At 47.0% G+C, this 17,608-nt stretch overlaps 1 protein-coding gene across 2 annotated transcripts in view; it reads right to left on the reverse strand.

Annotated features, from left to right (window-relative positions):
• acap3 (ArfGAP with coiled-coil, ankyrin repeat and PH domains 3) overlaps nucleotides 1–17,608 on the reverse strand; it is a 168,339-nt gene that overhangs the window by 87,575 nt on the left and 63,156 nt on the right. For both annotated transcript variants that reach the window (XR_004416567.1, XM_033048279.1), the window contains exons 3-4: nucleotides 3,533–3,652; nucleotides 2,686–2,739 (exon numbers count right to left, since the gene is read on the reverse strand). Coding sequence is in view for 1 of the 2 variants with exons in the window: in XM_033048279.1 (XP_032904170.1) it covers nucleotides 2,686–2,739; nucleotides 3,533–3,652 (174 nt within the window). In the remaining variant the exon portion in view is untranslated. The remainder of the gene's footprint in view (nucleotides 1–2,685; nucleotides 2,740–3,532; nucleotides 3,653–17,608) is intronic.

Here is a 17,608-nt window from a genome sequence, read left to right on the forward strand (position 1 = left end):
TGTCCAAGGCCTCACTCAGTAGGCCGATCCTTAGGCCTGGGCTCTGGAGCGCCGTGGTGTTTTGGAACTTCTGCTGCAGCCAGGGCCGTGGATCACAGGCCGTGCGGGCTGATTTAAACAGGAAGCAGTTGTTTTTTTTATCCCGAGACCACAAAATACTTAACATTCCCCAACCAAGGCAGCAAACACTGGCTGGTGAGCCCAACACCTCCAGGCTGTCTGAGTGAACTGGGGAGCAACTTGACTTCATCTCCTGTTGTTTCCAGGGGTTCACTTGCTCCGGGAGAGAAATTGGGGCCAAAATTCCCCAGAGTTCCACCGTCAATCATCTCTTTGCTGAAAGAGGATGCATTCGATCGAACTCACTGTGTTTCCAACGGTTTAGAGCTCTGGGTAAGTGCTTCACCAAAACCGCACTCTCTTCCAGAGTATGTGCCTCGGATCAGCTGTGGCTCAGCTGACAGCATGCTTGCACTTGGGCCAAAGGGTCAGAGGTTCAAGTCCCACGTCAGGGCTTCGACATTTACCCCAGCCGCACTGTCTGAAGAAACCGGCCGCTGTTTGATGTTTGATGCCTTCTGGTGGTTTTAAATCTCATAGAACATAGAAAATAGGTGCAGGAGTAGGCCATGCACCGTCATTCGATATGATTATGGCAGATCATCCAACTCAGTATCCCATCCCTGCCTTCTCTCCATACCCCCTGATCCCTTTAGCCACAAGGGCCACATCTAACTCCCTCTTAAATATAGCCAATGAACTGGCCTCAACTACCTTCTGTGGCAGAGAATTCCACAGATTCACCACTCTCTGTGTAAAAAATGATTTTCGCATCTCGGTCCTAAAAGACTTTCCTCTTATCCTTAAACTGTGACCCCTAGTTCTGGACTTCCCCAACATCGGGAACAATCTTCCTGCATCTAGCCTGTCCAACCCCTTAAGAATTTTGTAAGTTTCTATAAGATCCCCCCCTCAAACTTCTAAATTCTAGCGAGTACAAGCCGAGTCTATCCAGTCTTTCTTCATATGAAAGTCCTGCCATCCCAGGAATCAGATCAGGCCATTCAGCCCACAATGTCTGTGCAGAATACCATGCTTGCACGTAAACCATATTCCCCCATTTGCCCATCCATATCCATGTGCCCATCCAAACGTCTGACAGGCACCCACCATCCTCTGCGTAAAATACATAGACAATAGGTGCAGGAGTAGGCCATTCGGCCCTTCGAGCCACCACCGCCATTCAATGTGATCATGGTTGATCATCCCCAATCAGTACCCCGTTCTTGCCTTCTCCTCATATCCCCTGACTCCGCAATCTTTAAGAGCCCTACCTGGCTCTCTCTTGAAACTATCCAGAGAACTGGCCTCCACCGCCCTCTGAGGCAGAGAATTCCACACACTTGTCCCACACATCCATAATAAAAAGGACCTGCAGATCCTGGTTTATACCAAAGATAGGAGCAGTAACTCAGTGGATCAGGTAGGATTTCTGGAGAAAATGGACAGGTGATGTTTCAGGTCGAGAATCTGGCAGGTGCGACTATGGCATCTTGGACAAGTTAGGCCAAAGGGCCCATTTTCGTGCGGTATTCAGCATCTGACGAAGTGTCCCAGCCCGAAACGTCACCTATTCATGTTCTCCAGAGATGCTGCCTGACCCGCTGAGTTACTCCGGCAATTTGAGTCTATCCTTTATACTTTGCCCCTCTCACCTTAAAGCTGTGCCCTCTAGTATTTAATGTTTCCATCCTCTTGCTGCCCACCCTCTCTCCGTCTCGCATAATTTTATATACTTCTATTAGGTCTCCCCCCCCCCCCAACCTCCGGCGTTCCAGAGAAAACAATCCCAGTATCCGTGAACCTCCGTGAACTTCCCTCTGAATTCCCGGCCAACATTTCGCTGCCAGCTAGAATGAGTGAGAAACAGATTGCCTGTGCATTTTTTCACAACTCTTTGTCGGAGCTGCCGTCCTGTACGGCTGCTGATATTCCCATGTTGCAAGAATAACAAAACTTTTAAGACGCAAGGAACTGAAGATGCCGGAATCTTGAGCAAAACACAAAGTGCTGGAGGAACTGAATGGGTCAGGCAGCACGTACGCAGTTTGTACCTTCTCGCCCGTGACCGCGTGGGTTTCTCCGTTTTCCTCGCATACTCCAAAGACGTACAGGATGGTCGGTGAAATTGTGAATTGTCCCTAGTGTGTAAGATAGTGCTAGTGTACGGGGTGATCACTGGTTGGCACGCACTCGGTGGGCCTGTGTCTCTGAAGTCTAAATATTCTTCAATACAAAACTCGTAATATTCACTCTCAAATGTTCCAGCTTATCAAGCCAGCAGACTTAAAGCATCTCTACACTACCCCCTTGTGCTTGTCACAGGATAAGAGCAGCCTGCTACCCTCTGTCTTCCCCCCTTACTCTGCTGTTTTCGAAGCACTGCTTTCTAAACAGCACCCAGCCTGGAAAACAAAAATCGCAAAGACTGCAGACGCTGGGACAAAAAGCTGGAGAGTGTCCACTGTTCAAGCAGCATCTGATTCCACAGACACAAACAACCTGTAGGAATGACCCAAACTGAGATGGGACACCATACGCTCCCACCATGCAGCCTTGACGATGCTTTCAAAGATAGATTTACAAACAACAACAACCAGGAGGTGAAGGAAGCCAACAGCTTACCATGTGGTAGTTAATCATTTCCTGCAAGCTCTCTCCAAACTTCTGGAGGCACTCCTGAAGGAAACATGTTAGAAGAACGTCAACACACAGAAGAAAGTGTCCTCGGTTGTTAATAAAACAATTATTTTGAACAGATCACAACAGTACTCATTTCTCTTTCCTTGTGGCAGTTGTTCCCTTTGATCTGGGCCTCCCCTCTCTCCATCCCTAGGGAACAACGTCCTAAATCTCCCCCCCATGGGCTGGGGTGGACTTGATGGGCCTAATGGCCTAACTCTGTTCCTAGAACATATGAACTATGAGCAAGATGGCAAATACCACAGCTTGTAAACATACTTCTTTCTTACCTCCAATTTAGGTAAATAAAATCAGTAAACAAACCCCATTTCTCTGTCTGTCTGTCTGTCTGTCTGTCTGTCTGTCTGTCTGTCTGTCTGTCTGTCTGTCTGTCTGTCTGTCTGTCTGTCTGTCTGTTCCATACATCACCACCCTTTGAAGATGAAAGCAGGAGGGTATGGAATTGAGGTGTGTGTACCTGGGACACCGGGTATCACCATTGAGCCCTCTGGAGACGTTGTGGGCTCATCAATGAAACGTGAAAGAATGAGGGTGCCCACCTGATCACCCCGAAGACGTACCTACCCCAACCCTTCACCACTCCATTCCCACTGCAAATATCAAGTGCCGATTTACTACAGGGATTGAAACATCAGGACCCATTAGCTCTACTCTACCATACACCCACCACCCTTTGTGCGAAAAGGTTACTCCACAGATTCTTATTAAATTTGTTCCCCTTCACCTAAACCCGCTGAGTTATGCAGCATTTTGTGTGGATCTTGCTTACCGATACCATTTCGTCTTTCCTGCACTGTTGCGACAGGTCTCGGATGCCATTGACAAAGTATTTGTTGGCGGTGTTGTACGACCTCCCAGCATCGATCATCCCACTGCACAGCTTCACCAGCTATAAGAGGCCACAAAACAACCTCAGTCACCACACACAGATTTATTTAAGTTTGGGTTTAGTTCAGTTTAGCTTAGAGATACAGCGCGGAAACAGGCCCTTCGGCCCAACAGGCCCTTCGGCCCACCGAGTCCCCGGCAACCAGCGATCCCCGCACATTTAACACCAGCCAACACACACGCACACTAGGGACAATTTACATTCACATCAAGTCAGTGAACCTACAAACCTGTACGTCTTTGGAGTGTGGGAGGAAACCAAAGATCTCAGAGAAAACCCACGCAGGTCACGGGGAGAACGTACAAACTCCGTACAGACAGCACCCGTAGTCGGGATTGAACCTGGGTCTCTGGCGCTGTAAGGCAACTCTACCGCTGCGCCACCGTGCCGCACTTTATTATTGTCTGAGGTACACTGGTACCGAGGTACAGTGAAAAGATTGGTTATGCATGCTATCTAAACACACCAGATAATACTATACATATTGTAAATACAATCAAGCCAAACTCATGTACAATAGGTAGAGCAAAGGGGAAGATCAAGAGTGCAGAATATAGTTCTCAGCGTTGTAGCGCATCAGTTCCAGAGACAAAGTCCAATGTCCGCAATGGTGTAGAGGAGAATTGGTCATCAGCCTAGCAACGTTTCATTTACCACCACTCAACTTATCTGTTCCCGTTTAGTTTATTGTCACATGTACCGAGGTACAGTGCAAAGCTTTAGTTACGAGTTAACCAGTCAGTGTAAAGACAATACATGACTACAATCGAGCCATCCACAGTGTACAGATACATGATAAGGGAATAGCATTTAGTGCAAGGTAAAGCCAGGAACGTCCGATCAAAGATAGTCCGGGGGCCACCAATGAAGTAGACAGTTGTTCAGGACTGTGGTGGGCGTTTAGTTGCCTGATAGCAGCTCTGGATGGGAAGGCATGCAACAACATAAGCTGTTCATTATTGACACATGTACCGAGGTACATGAAGAGCTTTTGTTTGCTTACAGATACACCTGTACTTTTTACGTGTTGCCTCTGTAAATGCTGCAATATCCGGATAGTTTCCAGATGTTTGTCCTTTTTAAGTTTTTTATTGACAGATGCCATTTTCAAATAATGACCCAGTCTGCTTAATGCAGAGATAAAGTCTGCACGCAGAAACCACAGATACAACTAACAGTTTATACAGCACCAGATAAATAATTGCACAAACACAAACCACACGTACAAATGTAAACACATGAACCACAGAATAATGTATACACAGCAGTTATATATATACACAGCCCACCACAGACATGTAGAACACATGTACTTACGTTTACACATGGATCATGGATATTTACACACACACAGGATATAATTATATATAGTTGCTCCACATCTAACATATATAACTGTACACACATGTTTAAGAAGGAACTGCAGATGCTGGAAAATCAAAGGTAGACAAAAATACTGGAGAAACTCAGCTGGTGAGGCAGCATCTATGGAGCGAGGGAAATAGGCGACGTTTCGGGCCGAGACCCTTGTTCAGTCTGAAGAAGTGTTTCGAGACAATTAGAGACAAATAGAGACAATTGTGTGCACAACACAAGAATCTCGACACGTATAACTATTTACACACACACATTGTTCACATCCGGGCAGCACTTGCAGTGCCGGAGACCCGCGTTCAATCCCGACTACGGGTGCCGTCTCTACGGAGTTTGTACGTTCTCCCCGTGACCTGTGTGGCTTTTCTCTGAGATCTTCCCACACTCCAAAGACGTACAGGTTTGTGGGTTAATTGGCTTGGTATAAGTCGTAGACGTGTATAAGGGTATAAGTGGTATAATTGTAAATTGTCTCTCGTGTGTGTAGGCTTGTGCTAATGTGCGGGGATCGCTGGTCGGTGCGGACACGGTGGGCCAAAGTTGTTGCCCGACCTGCTGAGTTCCTCCAGAACTTTGTGTTCCGCTCAAGATTTCAGCATCTGCGGTTTCGCGCGTCTCCAAAGCAAATGAACTTGTTGATCTTTGAATTGATTATAGATTGAATATTCCTGGACTGGTTTGTGAAGTTCAGGTTATTGATGATCTCTGCAGCAAAGTGCATCATTTGCTGTTTCTCCTGTAACAAATGGCAGCCACCACGAGTTGACCTGATCTCCTGGTGGCTCAGCAGTTCAACTCCCCCTCCCATTCCAAATCCGGCCTCTCTGTCCTGGGCCTCCTCCATGGCCAGAGTGAACACCACCGGAAATTGGAGGAGCTCATATTCCGGAATACCTCATATTCCGCTTGGGCAGTCTGCACCCTAGCGGCATTAAACATTGAATTCTCCAAGTTCCGGCAGCCCTTGCTGTCTCCTCCCCTTCTCAGCTCTCCCTGAGCCCTCGGGCTCCCCCTCTTCATTTTTCCTTTCTTCTCCCTCCCCCCCCCCCACCATCAGTCTGAAGAAGGGTTTCGGCCCGAAACATTGCCTATTTCCTTCGCTCCATAGATGCTGCTGCACCCGCTGAGTTTCTCCAGCACTTTTGTCTACCTTCGATTTTCCAGCATCTGCAGTTCCTTCTTAAACACTCTGTATCTTCCCCTATGCTCTACCTATTGTACTTGAGTTTGACTTGATTGTACCTATGTAGAGTATTATCTGATCTCATAGCATAGCATGCAAAACAAAGCTTTTCACTGTACCTCGGTAAACGAGACAATAATAAACCTAGTGAGGATGTTGCTTCCAACTGTGGCCCCATGAGTTTAGGTAACCGGCCATATGCACTGAACGCACTCCAGATATGACCCAGTCTTTGGCTGCACAAGAGTCCAACGGCATATCAAGCTACTGAACACATGTAAGCACTTAGTACATTGCAAAGAGTGATGATTAAAACAGTACCAGCAGCCCTTTCATTCATCTCTGCCTGTCTGAAGTCTGGCCAGCTTTCCATCCTGTATAAACAAGTGTTCAGCCAATCTGCTAAAAGGTTTGAAGGCGACCTTCAGCCGTCCCCAGAATCGCAACATTCACTTCCACCTCGTCTCAGTGATAATGACCAAGAATCCTGTCTGCCTTTGCAAAGGTGCTGGCTGAGAGGAACATCATCAATAGAGGGCGGCACTGCAGAGCAGCGGGTAGAGCTGCTGCCTCCCAGCGCCAGAGACCCGGGTTCCACCCTGACCTCGGGTGCTGCCGGTGTGGAGTCTGCACGTTCTCCCTGTGACCGCGTGGGTTTCCTCCGGGTGCTCCATTTTCCTCCCATATCCCAAAGATGTGCAGCTTTCAACGTTAATTGGCTTCTGTAAATTGAGCGGGTGTGAAACTGGGATAACATTTTTTTTAAACGTTTAGTTTAGTTTAGAGATACAGCGCGGAAATAGGCCCTTCGGCCCGCCGAGTCCGTGCCGACCAGCGACCCCCGCACACTAGAACCATCCTGCACCGGGACAATTTACAACCAAACCCAATGAACCTACAAACCTGCACGTCTTTGGAATGTGGGAGGAAACCGGAGCTCCCAGAGATAACCCACGCAGGTCACGGGGAGAATGTACAAACTCTGTAAAGACAGCACCCTTAGTCAGGATCGAACCTGGGTCTCTGGCGCTGTAAGGCAGCGACTCTACCGCTGTGCCAGAACCTAGAACTAACGGCTGATCGATGGTCGATGTGGACTCGGTGGGGTGAAGGGTTTGTTTCCATGCTGCAGCTCCAAACTAAAATAAAAGCAAGCTAGACTGCCAATAGTGGATTACAAGCTACTGGTGGGTCTGGTCAAGTAAAGTACCTCCATGTTCACGCACTCAAGTGGTTCAGTCAGAATTGAAGCTAATGGAGAGACTAAAGATTGATCCACAAACTGGCAGCCTTGCATAAAAATATGATTCACTTGCCAGCAAACTTTCAATAGTTGATCTGGAATCAATGCCCTTTAAAATGTACAATTAGATTAATCAATGATCCAGGGGAGATCTACCAGTGGGAAACATCCTGTTGTATGCGTGCACACAATCGGTATCAGGGTTCCTTATGCTGAAAAGAATATATAAAAGTAAGCAAGATTCTTATTTATGAGAATGTATAAAAGAATGTATGAAAGAATGCTACTCGTATATTAAAGACAGATGCTAATACTAATGCTACAGAAATAATACCATCAATAATTCTGTGCCAGAAACTATAACGGAACATTTTCCACCCAGTAAATTTTACTGTAATTTCTAGCCGAATTGGATCATCAGTGAATTTTGGTCATTTCGGCGCAGGGGAGCGGAGAGGCGGCTGCACGAAGCACGGTGAGCGTTTCCTCCCACGCTCCAAAGACGTACAGGTTTGAGGGCTAGTTGTCCTGTATAAATGTAAATGGTCTCTCGTGTGTGTAGGATAGTGTGAGAGAGTGGGGGATCGCTGGTCGGTGCGGACTCGGTGGGCCGAAGGGCCTGTTTCTGCGCTGTATCTCTACAGTACCTGATCTCCCGGTTGCCAAACACTTGAACTGCCCTTCTTCCCTTTCTGTCCAGGGCCTCCTCCACTGGCAGAGTGAGGCCACACGCAAATTGGAGGAACAGCCCCATAGATTTCGCTTGGGCAGCTCACACCCAGATTTATTGATTTCTTTAACTATAAGTAAACCTTCCATCCCATCTCTCTCCATCCCTCCCCCACCCAAGTCATTGCAGTAGTTTCTAAGTCATCTTGTTGAGTCTCATTGTCTGTAACTCATTTTCACCTCGCCCACTGCTAACAATGGCCAGATTCCTTTATCATTATTACTTTTTTGTATATCTTTCATTCATTTGTTCTATATCTCCCTACATCACTGTCTCTATCTCTCGTTTCCCTTTCCCCTGACTCTCAGCCTGAAGAAGAGTCTCGACCCGAAACGTCACCCTTTCCTTTTCTCCAGAGATGCTGTCTGACCCGCTGAGTTCCTCCAGCTCTTTGTGTCTATCTTTGGTTTAAACCAGCACCTGCAGTTCCTTCCAAAACAACAATCAGTTTTGGCTGCATCTAAGATCCTGACCTGAATTCTCTGATCTCCTCAGTTCGATAGATAGATAGATAGATAGATAGATAGATAGATAGATAGATAGATAGATAGATAGATAGATAGATAGATAGATAGATAGATAGATAGAGAGATAGAGAGATAGAGAGATAGAGAGATAGAGAGATAGAGAGATAGATAGATAGATAGAGATAGATAGATAGATAGATAGATAGATAGATAGATAGATAGATAGATAGATAGATAGATAGATAGATAGATAGATAGATAGATAGATAGCCTTTATTGTCATTCAGACCGAAGTCTGAACGAAATTTCAGCAGTCATACATACAATACAATAAAAACAACAATAAACACATATTAACATCCACCACAGTGAGTCCACCCAGCATCTCCTCACTGTGATGGAGGCAAAAGTCTTAGGTCTGCAGTCTCTTCCCTCCTCTTCTCCCTCTGCGCTGAGGCGATACCTCCCGGGCGATGTTACAAATCAGTCCCGCGGCCCAGGGTGGTCGAAGCTATCCGCCCACCAGTCCTGCAGACGCAGCCGCTGGCCCGCGGCCGAACCCCGGACTCACCCCGGACTCAGGCCACCACCGCCAGAACACCGTCCCAGCAACCCTCACGTGAGTACCGTACCATCTGACCCACTGATGATAGTCATTGGCCAAGTAAGTAAGTAAGTAAATAAGTTTATTGGCCAAGCATTCACATACAAGGAATTTGCCTTGGTGCTCCGCCCACAAGCAACAACATGACATACAGTGACAGTTACGAATAACTCAGAAAACACTAAACATTAATAATAATAAAACATTAATGATAAAACACCATTGATCAAGCATGTGAATCAACAACAGTACAACAGGGTGGTGAATTGGATCCCCAGTAACCAGCTGGGAATGTTGAGCTCTCATTCCCACCGTCAGCAAATGCTAACAAGCAAATGGGTTTTCGCTAATGTTACAAAGATAATTTGTTCCGTGCCACAGATACATTTGTGCGCTGCCTTATTTGTGAGCCGGTTCTTTGTGACAACTACTTGGTTTAATGTAAGACAGATGTTTGTGTTAGGGAATAGTTGGACTAGATCTGACTGATCAGCACCAGATCAATAAGATAAAGATGCTTTCACATGTTGGACTGCTTTCAATAAAGTGTTCTGCTTTCTGAAATAAAGATATGTTGGGATGATCACAGAGTGGCCGTTGCAGTAGTGATATCGTCTGGTAGACACGGAATGAATGTTGATTTCTCTATCTTCAACTAACCCTTGCATCCCCTCTCTCTCCGTCCTACCCCCACCCTAGTCGTCCCACTAGTTTTACTGTTGTCCTGTTGAGTTTTCCACTGTCTGCACCAACTCGTTATCACCTACCCCACAGCCAACAATGAACCATTGTGGGCTCCACATTTCCTTGATTATCATGGCTTTCTCTATAACTTCCATTCATTTGACCAAAGCAAATCTACATCGCTCCTTCCCTTTTCCCCCTGACTCTTAATCTGAAGAAAAGGGTCTCAACCTGAAACCTCGCCTATTCCTTTTCCTCCAGAGATGCTGCCTGACCCGCTGAGTTACTCCAGCATTTCTGTGGAAGGAGGGCTGGAGTGAGGGCTGCTGTGACGGGTTATTAGTTCAACATCATAACACAAAAGTGCTGGAGGAACGCAGTGGGTCAGGCAGCATCTGTGGCGGGAAATGGATGGGCAACGTTTAGGGTCGGGGCCTTCTCCAGAGTTTGAGTTTGAGTTTTGTTTATTGTCACGTGTACCGAGGAACAGTGAAAATCTTTTGTTGCCTGCTAACCTACCAACGGGCAGACAATACAAGATTACAATCGATCCATCCATACCCATACTTGGTAAAGGGAATAATGTTGAGTGCAAGATAATGTCCAGTGAAGTCCGATTAAAGATAGTCCATGGGTCTCCAGTGGGGTAGATAGTACCTCAGCACCGCACTCTAGTTGGTGATAGGATGGTTCAGTTGCCTGATAACAGCTGAGAAGAAACTGTCCCTGAATCTGGAGGTGTGCGTTTTCACACTTCAGTCTGATAGGAACTGCAGAGGCTGGAACCGTGAGCAAAACAGAAAGTGCTGGAAGAACTCAGTGGGTCATGCAGCAGCTGTGGAGGGAAATGGACAGATGACGTTTCAGTCCGAAGAAGGGTCCTGACCCTAAACGTCGTCTGTCCATTCCCTCCACAGATGCTGCCTGACCCGCTGAGTTCTTCCAGCTCTTTGTGTGTGGGGTGCAAAACTGTTCTCTGCAACAAACAGAACTAGATAATAAAGGGATAGTAATCTTTAGATTTGCTTTACTTCAATATCTAGAATCAATAGGAATATCTAGGTTAATTGGCTTCTGTAAATGCCCCTCGTGTGTAGGGAGTGGATGTGAAAGTGGGATAACTTAGAACTAGTGTGAACGGGTGATCGATGGTCAGTGTAGACTCAATGAGCCGAAAGTAGAGACAAAATGGTGGAGTAACTCAGCGGGTGAGGCAGCATTTCTTGAGAGAAAGTATGGGCGATGTTTCGGGTCGAGACCCTTGAAGGAATGGGTGATTCTTCGGGTCTCACCAGGGCCCTGTACAACTGCAAAACCTCCTTGCTCCTAAACTCAAATCCTTTCGCAATGAAGGCCAACATTCCATTAGCTTTCTTCACTGCCTGCTGTACCTGCAAGCTTACTTTCAGTGACCGACGAACAAGCACACCCATGTCTCGTTGCACCTCCCTTTTTCCTAATCTGACACCATCAGATTAGTCTGAAGAAGGGTCTCGACCCGAAACGTCACCCATTCCTTCTCCCCAGAGATGCTGCCTCACCCGCTGAGTTACTCCACCATTTTGTGTCTACCTTCGATTTTACCAGCGTCTGCAGTTCTTTCTTACACAGTGAGCTGACAGGCCTGTTTCATGTTGCATCTTTCAATCAATCAATCAATCAACTAATCAATCAATCGGATATTTCCTTCGCTTTATGTCTTTAGATTAGGCACTGGGCACGGCAACGTTAAAAATAAATCTGCGTAGCCTTTCTTGCTCTCTGAGTACATGATTCCATTATCATTCCAAATCCCTCAGGATGTTGAATAACAGAAATGCTCTTGGCTTTGCACACATTAGACACACATCATAGGCCAGCGTTCAGCACTGCAATTAGAAATAAGAAAATCCGATGTGCAGCTGAATGAAAACTAGATCCACCAGCATTTAAGATGTTCCCACTAAAGGGCCTGTCCCACTTTCACAACCTAATTCACGACCTCTGCCGAGTTTGCCCTTGACTCATACTCGGAGCATGGTCGTCACAAGGTCGTAAGAGGTCGTAGGAGGTCGTAGGTAGGTCGTAGGTAGCTCGTGGCATCAAGTAAGTCGGGGCGTTTTTTCAACATGATGAAAAATGTCCACGCGCAAAAAAGGTCGTGAATTAGGTCGTGAAAGTGGGACAGGCCCTTAACTCGTAGCTGGAACATGCTGTACTGACGGACATTTCCAACCCCTGCTCTGTGGAACTGGAGCCGGTGTCCACAAACGTTAATTTTGATGGCAGCCTTTGTGCTGAAGACCGCATGACTGGTCAACGGCAATTGAAAAAATGTTTAAGAAAGAACTGCAGATGCTGGAACATAGAAACATAGAAAATAAGTGCAGGAGGAGGCCATTCGGCCCGTCGAGCCAGCACCGCCATTCATTGTGATCATGGCTGATCGTCCCCAATCAATAACCCTTCTTCCCATATCCCTTGACTCCACTAGCCCCTAGAGCTCTATGTAACTCTCTCTTAAATCCATCCAGTGACTTGGCCTCCACTGCCCTCTGTGGCAGGGAATTCCACAAATTCACAACTCTCTGGGTGAAAACGTTTTTTCTCACCTCAGTCTTACATGGCCTCCCCTTTATTCGAAGACTAAAAAGGGTGGTGGGTAACTATGGAATGAACTGCAGGGGAGGTGGTTGAGGCAGGACAACATTTGGACAGGTGCATGGATAGGATAGGTTTACAGGGATATGGGCCAAACGCAGGCAGGTCGGACTAGTTGGTTGGCATGGGCAAGTTGGGCCGAAGGGCCTGCTTCGATGCTGTATGACTCGAAGACAGCTCGCTAGCGTCCTCAAGGCCAGTGGGGGAAATGCAATTAAATGTCGGTGCAGCCGGTGAAACCCACACCCATTCAAAGAATATATTAAAAGCATTACTACTTGATTGCATTGATTGAAAAATACAGCATGGAAAGAGGCCCTTCGGCCCACCAGGTCCATGCCGGCCTTCAATCATCTGCTTACACCAGTTCTATCGTAACTTTGACGTCCACACATTGGGGACAATTTACAGAGAGGCAATTAACTTGCAATCTAAACACGTCTTTGGGATGTGGGAGGAAAGTGGAGGAAACCCACACGGTCACGGGGAGGACGTGCAAACTCCACACAGATAGCACCCGAAGTCAGGATCGAGCCTGGGTCTCTGGTGCTGTGAGGCAGCAGCTCTACCCGCTGCGCCACCGTGCCGCCCACATACGATCGCAGCGTTCCGTATTCTCACTATCACCGAGTAATTTTTCCTGGATTCCCTATTGGATTTGTGTGTCGCCTGGCAACAATCCTTTAGGATTTTGTTCCAAGTTTGCAAGCTGGCTGCCACATCACTCATTGTTTCCGGTGAGCCGGGCCAGCAGTGCGTCCTTATCTCAGTCAGACATCTTCCCTCGCACAGAGGGGGCGCTGCTCAACCTGTCAGCCCAGCCAGGCCTTGTCCTCATCCAACACACGCTCATACTAGTTGCATGTCATCCCACGTTCCCATCCACTCCCTACACACCAGGGTCAAACCCCGCACGTCTTTGGGATGTGGGAGGAAACTGGAGCACCCAGAGGAAACCCACGCACGCGGTCACAAGGAGAACGTAGGCCTGGATACAGTGGATGTGGAGAGGATGTTTCCACTAGTGGGAGAGTCTTGGACTAGAGGGCACAGCCTCAGAATAAAAGGACATACCTTTAGGAGGATGAGGATGAATTTCTTTAGTCAGAGGGTGGTGAATCTGTGGAATTCATTGCCACAAAAGGTTGTGGAGGCCAAGTCAATAGAAATTTTTAAGGCAGAGATAGATAGATTCTTGATTAGTACGGGTGTCAGGGGTTATGGGGAGAAGGCAGGAGAAGAGGAGAGTTAGGAGAGAGGGATAGATAGATACATAGATACATAGAAAATAGGTGCAGGAGTAGGCCATTCGGCCCTTCGAGCCTGCACCGCCATTCAATATGATCATGGCTGATCATCCAACTCAGTATCCTGTACCTGCCTTCTCTCCATACCCCCTAATCCCTTTAGCCACAAGGGCCACATCTAACTCCCTCTTAAATATAGCCAATGAACTGGCCTCAACTACCCTCTGTGGCAGAGAGTTCCAGAGATTCACCACTCTCTGTGTGAAAAAGTTTCTTCTCATCTCGGTCCTAAAGGATTTCCCCCTTATCCTTAAGCTGTGACCCCTTGTCCTGGACTTCCCCAACATCGGGAACAATCTTCCTGCATCTAGCCTGTCCAACCCCATAAGAATTTTGTACGTTTCTATAAGATCCCCTCTCAATCTCCTAAATTCTAGCGAGTATAAGCCAAGTCTATCCAGTCTTTCTTCATATGAAAGTCCTGACATCCCAGGAATCAGTCTGGTGAACCTTCTCTGCACTCCCTCTATGGCTATAATGTCCTTCCTCAGTTTTGGAGACCAAAACTGTACGCAATACTCCAGGTGTGGTCTCACCAAGACCCTGTACAACTGCAGATCAGCCATGATTGAATGGCGGAGCAGGCTTGATGGGCCGAATGGCCTAATTCTGCTCCTATGACCTTAGCCTGGGTCTCAGTAGATTAGCCTCAGGTTGATACGGCTGCATTTTCAGCGTGAGTTAGTACTCGGTCTAAACTGCAACCTTACATCATCCCCATTACGCAAACAATATTGAAATCCCCGACAGCTTTCAGACCACGATCGCCAGTGTTCAGTTGTGGGAAAACATTTGTGCGTGTGGACTGCTAAGTGCGTTCATTCAAGGCCCTTCCAGCTCATTCGCTGAAGGCTGGTTACTGATAGAAAGGGGATCATTGTCTCCACTGTGGGACTGGGTTTGATACTGGCTCTGAGAGGCTGAGGGATATAACTTGCAGGCATTGCCAAAATCAAACACTTATTTGCTGATGAAAGAAAAGATTTCTTTATTATTAAAAAAAGGCAGAGAGTTGCAATTTAGACGGCAAACGCGCCACCGTGTGAATCCCTCTGTTCAGCCCAGAACCATCGTGGTGAACCATCGGAATCATCCCACCAACAACTAGAGAGCAGTCCAGAGCTACTGTTATATAAATCCCATCCATTATTATTATTATTACTGTTTACCTCTTTGGAAACCCTTGGACTCTTTGATGGGACTTTAGCGGGCTTAAGGGGTTGGACAGGCTAGATGCAGGAAGACTGTTCCCGATGTTGGGGAAGTCCAGAACAAGGGGTCACAGTTTAAGGATAAGGGGGAAATCTTTTAGGACCGAGATGAGAAAAACAAATTTCACACAGAGAGTGGTGAATCTGTGGAATTCTCTGCCACAGAAGGTAGTTGAGGCCAGTTCATTGGCTATATTTAAGAGGGAGTTAGATGTGGCCCTTGTGGCTAAAGGGATCAGGGGGTATGGAGAGAGGGCAGGTACAGGATACTGAGTTGGATGATCAGCCATGATCATATTGAATGGCGGTGCAGGCTCAAAGGGCCGAATGGCCTACTCCTGCACCTATTTTCGATGTTTCTATGTCCTTATCTCTTGAATGAGTGTTGAAATGGCCCTCGCCATTGAGTCTGACTTGAGATGCTTTCATGTTAGTGACACAGTGACACAGCTGGTAGAGCCACTACGAAATGCTTCTTAAATATCGCGACAGTCCCTGCCTCGACTACTTCCTGCGGCAGCTCGTTCTATATACCCACCACCCTTTGTGTAATACCTGACCCACCCGCTGAGTTACTCCAGCATTTTGTGTCTATCTTGGGTAAAAACCAGCATCTGCAGTTCCTTCCTACGCATTATTAGACCTGTTTGGACAGCACACAAAACACAGCTTGTCACTGTGCCTCTATGCACGGCACAATAATAAATCTCGAGCTAATGATTAGCTGCTGGGAAAATGTTCAGGGGAGAAGCTGCCATTACATCAGGAGCAGATGAAGGTGGGTGTAAGGAACAAGCTGCCAGTGGTGGTAGTTGTGGCTGCGGCTATTGCAACATTTAAGAAGCAGTTAGACAGGTACATGGATAGGACAGGTTTGGAAGGATATGGACCAAACGCGGGCAGGTGGGACTAGCGTAGCTGGGACATTGTTGGCCGGTGTGGGCAAGTTGGCTCCGAATGGCCCTTTTCCACACTTGATGAATGTTGTAAGGACGTCTAAGGAATGATTTGCAAAATGTTTATCTTTGCAGAAAAGTGGGGGGGGGGGGGAGTATAAAATATTGAAAGAGATGAAGGATACAGAATAGAAACAGGCCCTTTGGCCCACGCCGACCATCGATCACCCATTCGCACATTATCCATGTTATTTTGCTTTCTCATAAGATTTTCATCCCAGCCCGATTTTCTCTGCGGTTTTTATACAAAAGGAATATTGTATATTTTTACAACGGTGTCAGGCAGTTTATTGTACAGATGTCACCCCTGGGAGACAAACTCGGTAACGTCATTGAAGGTCGAGGTTTAAAAAAAAAATTTTTTTTAAATGCCACCCTCTTGACTCACTGAACTGATCAAAGTGAACGTGGCTGCCTCTGTGACCAAGAACTGCAGATGCTGGTTAAAATAGGTAGGCACAAAATGCTGGAGAAACTCAGCGGGTGAGGCAGCATCTCTGGAGAGAAGGAATGGGCGTTGCTTGGGACGACAGATGGCACAATGGGCTAAGTGTTCGGCTGGCAACCGGAAGGTAGCCGGTTCGAATCCCGCTTGGAGTGCATACTGTCGTTGTGTCCTTGGGCAAGACACTTCACCCACCTTTGCCTGTGTGTGAGTGTGTGTGAATGTGTGTGAGTGATTGGTGGTGGTCGGAGGGGCCGTAGGCGCAGATTGGCAGCCACGCTTCCGTCAGTCTGCCCCAGGGCAGCTGTGGCTACAGAAGTAGCTTACCACCACCGAGTGTGACTGAGGAGTGAATGAATAATGCGATGTAAAGCGCCTTGAGTATTAGAAAGGCGCTATATAAATCCCATCCATTATTATTATTATTATTATTATTATCTAACCAACTCCACTCTGGCAAACCTCGACTTGTTTTTTATTTTCTGAACCTTTATTTGATTCTCACACTGCAGAAGAAGATAGCCAGCGGTTCTCTTCATTCAGGGGATACGAGGAGAAGGTGGGGCTGAGAGGGAAAGATAGATCGGCCATGATTGAATGGCAGAGCAGATTTGATGGGCCCCGCATGGCCTAATTCTGTTCCTCTCACTTATAGACAATAATAGACAATAGACAATTGGTGCAGGAGTAGGCCATTTGGCCCTTCGAGCCAGCACCGCCATTCAATGTGATCATGGCTGATCATCCCCAATCAGTACCCCGTTCCTGCCTTCTCTCCATATCCCCTGACTCCGCTATTTTTAAGAGCCCTATCTAGCTCTCTCTTGAAAGCGTCCAGAGAACCTGCCTCCACCGCCCTCTGAGGCAGAGAATTCCACAGACTCACCACTCTCTGTGAGAAAAAGTGTTTCCTCGTCTCCGTTCTAAATGGCTTACTCCTTATTCTTAAACTGTGTGGCCCCTGGTTCTGGACTCCCCCAACATCGGGAACATGTTTCCTGCCTCTAGTGTGTCCAAGCACTTAACAATCTTATATGTTTCAATGAGATCCCCACTCACTGATGACCTTATGAACTTTGGTAGTCGTCCGCAAACTAAATTTGATTCGTCAG

The sequence above is a fragment of the Amblyraja radiata genome, chromosome 31 (assembly GCF_010909765.2).
Source record: "Amblyraja radiata isolate CabotCenter1 chromosome 31, sAmbRad1.1.pri, whole genome shotgun sequence".
Taxonomy (NCBI): Eukaryota; Metazoa; Chordata; class Chondrichthyes; order Rajiformes; family Rajidae; genus Amblyraja; species Amblyraja radiata.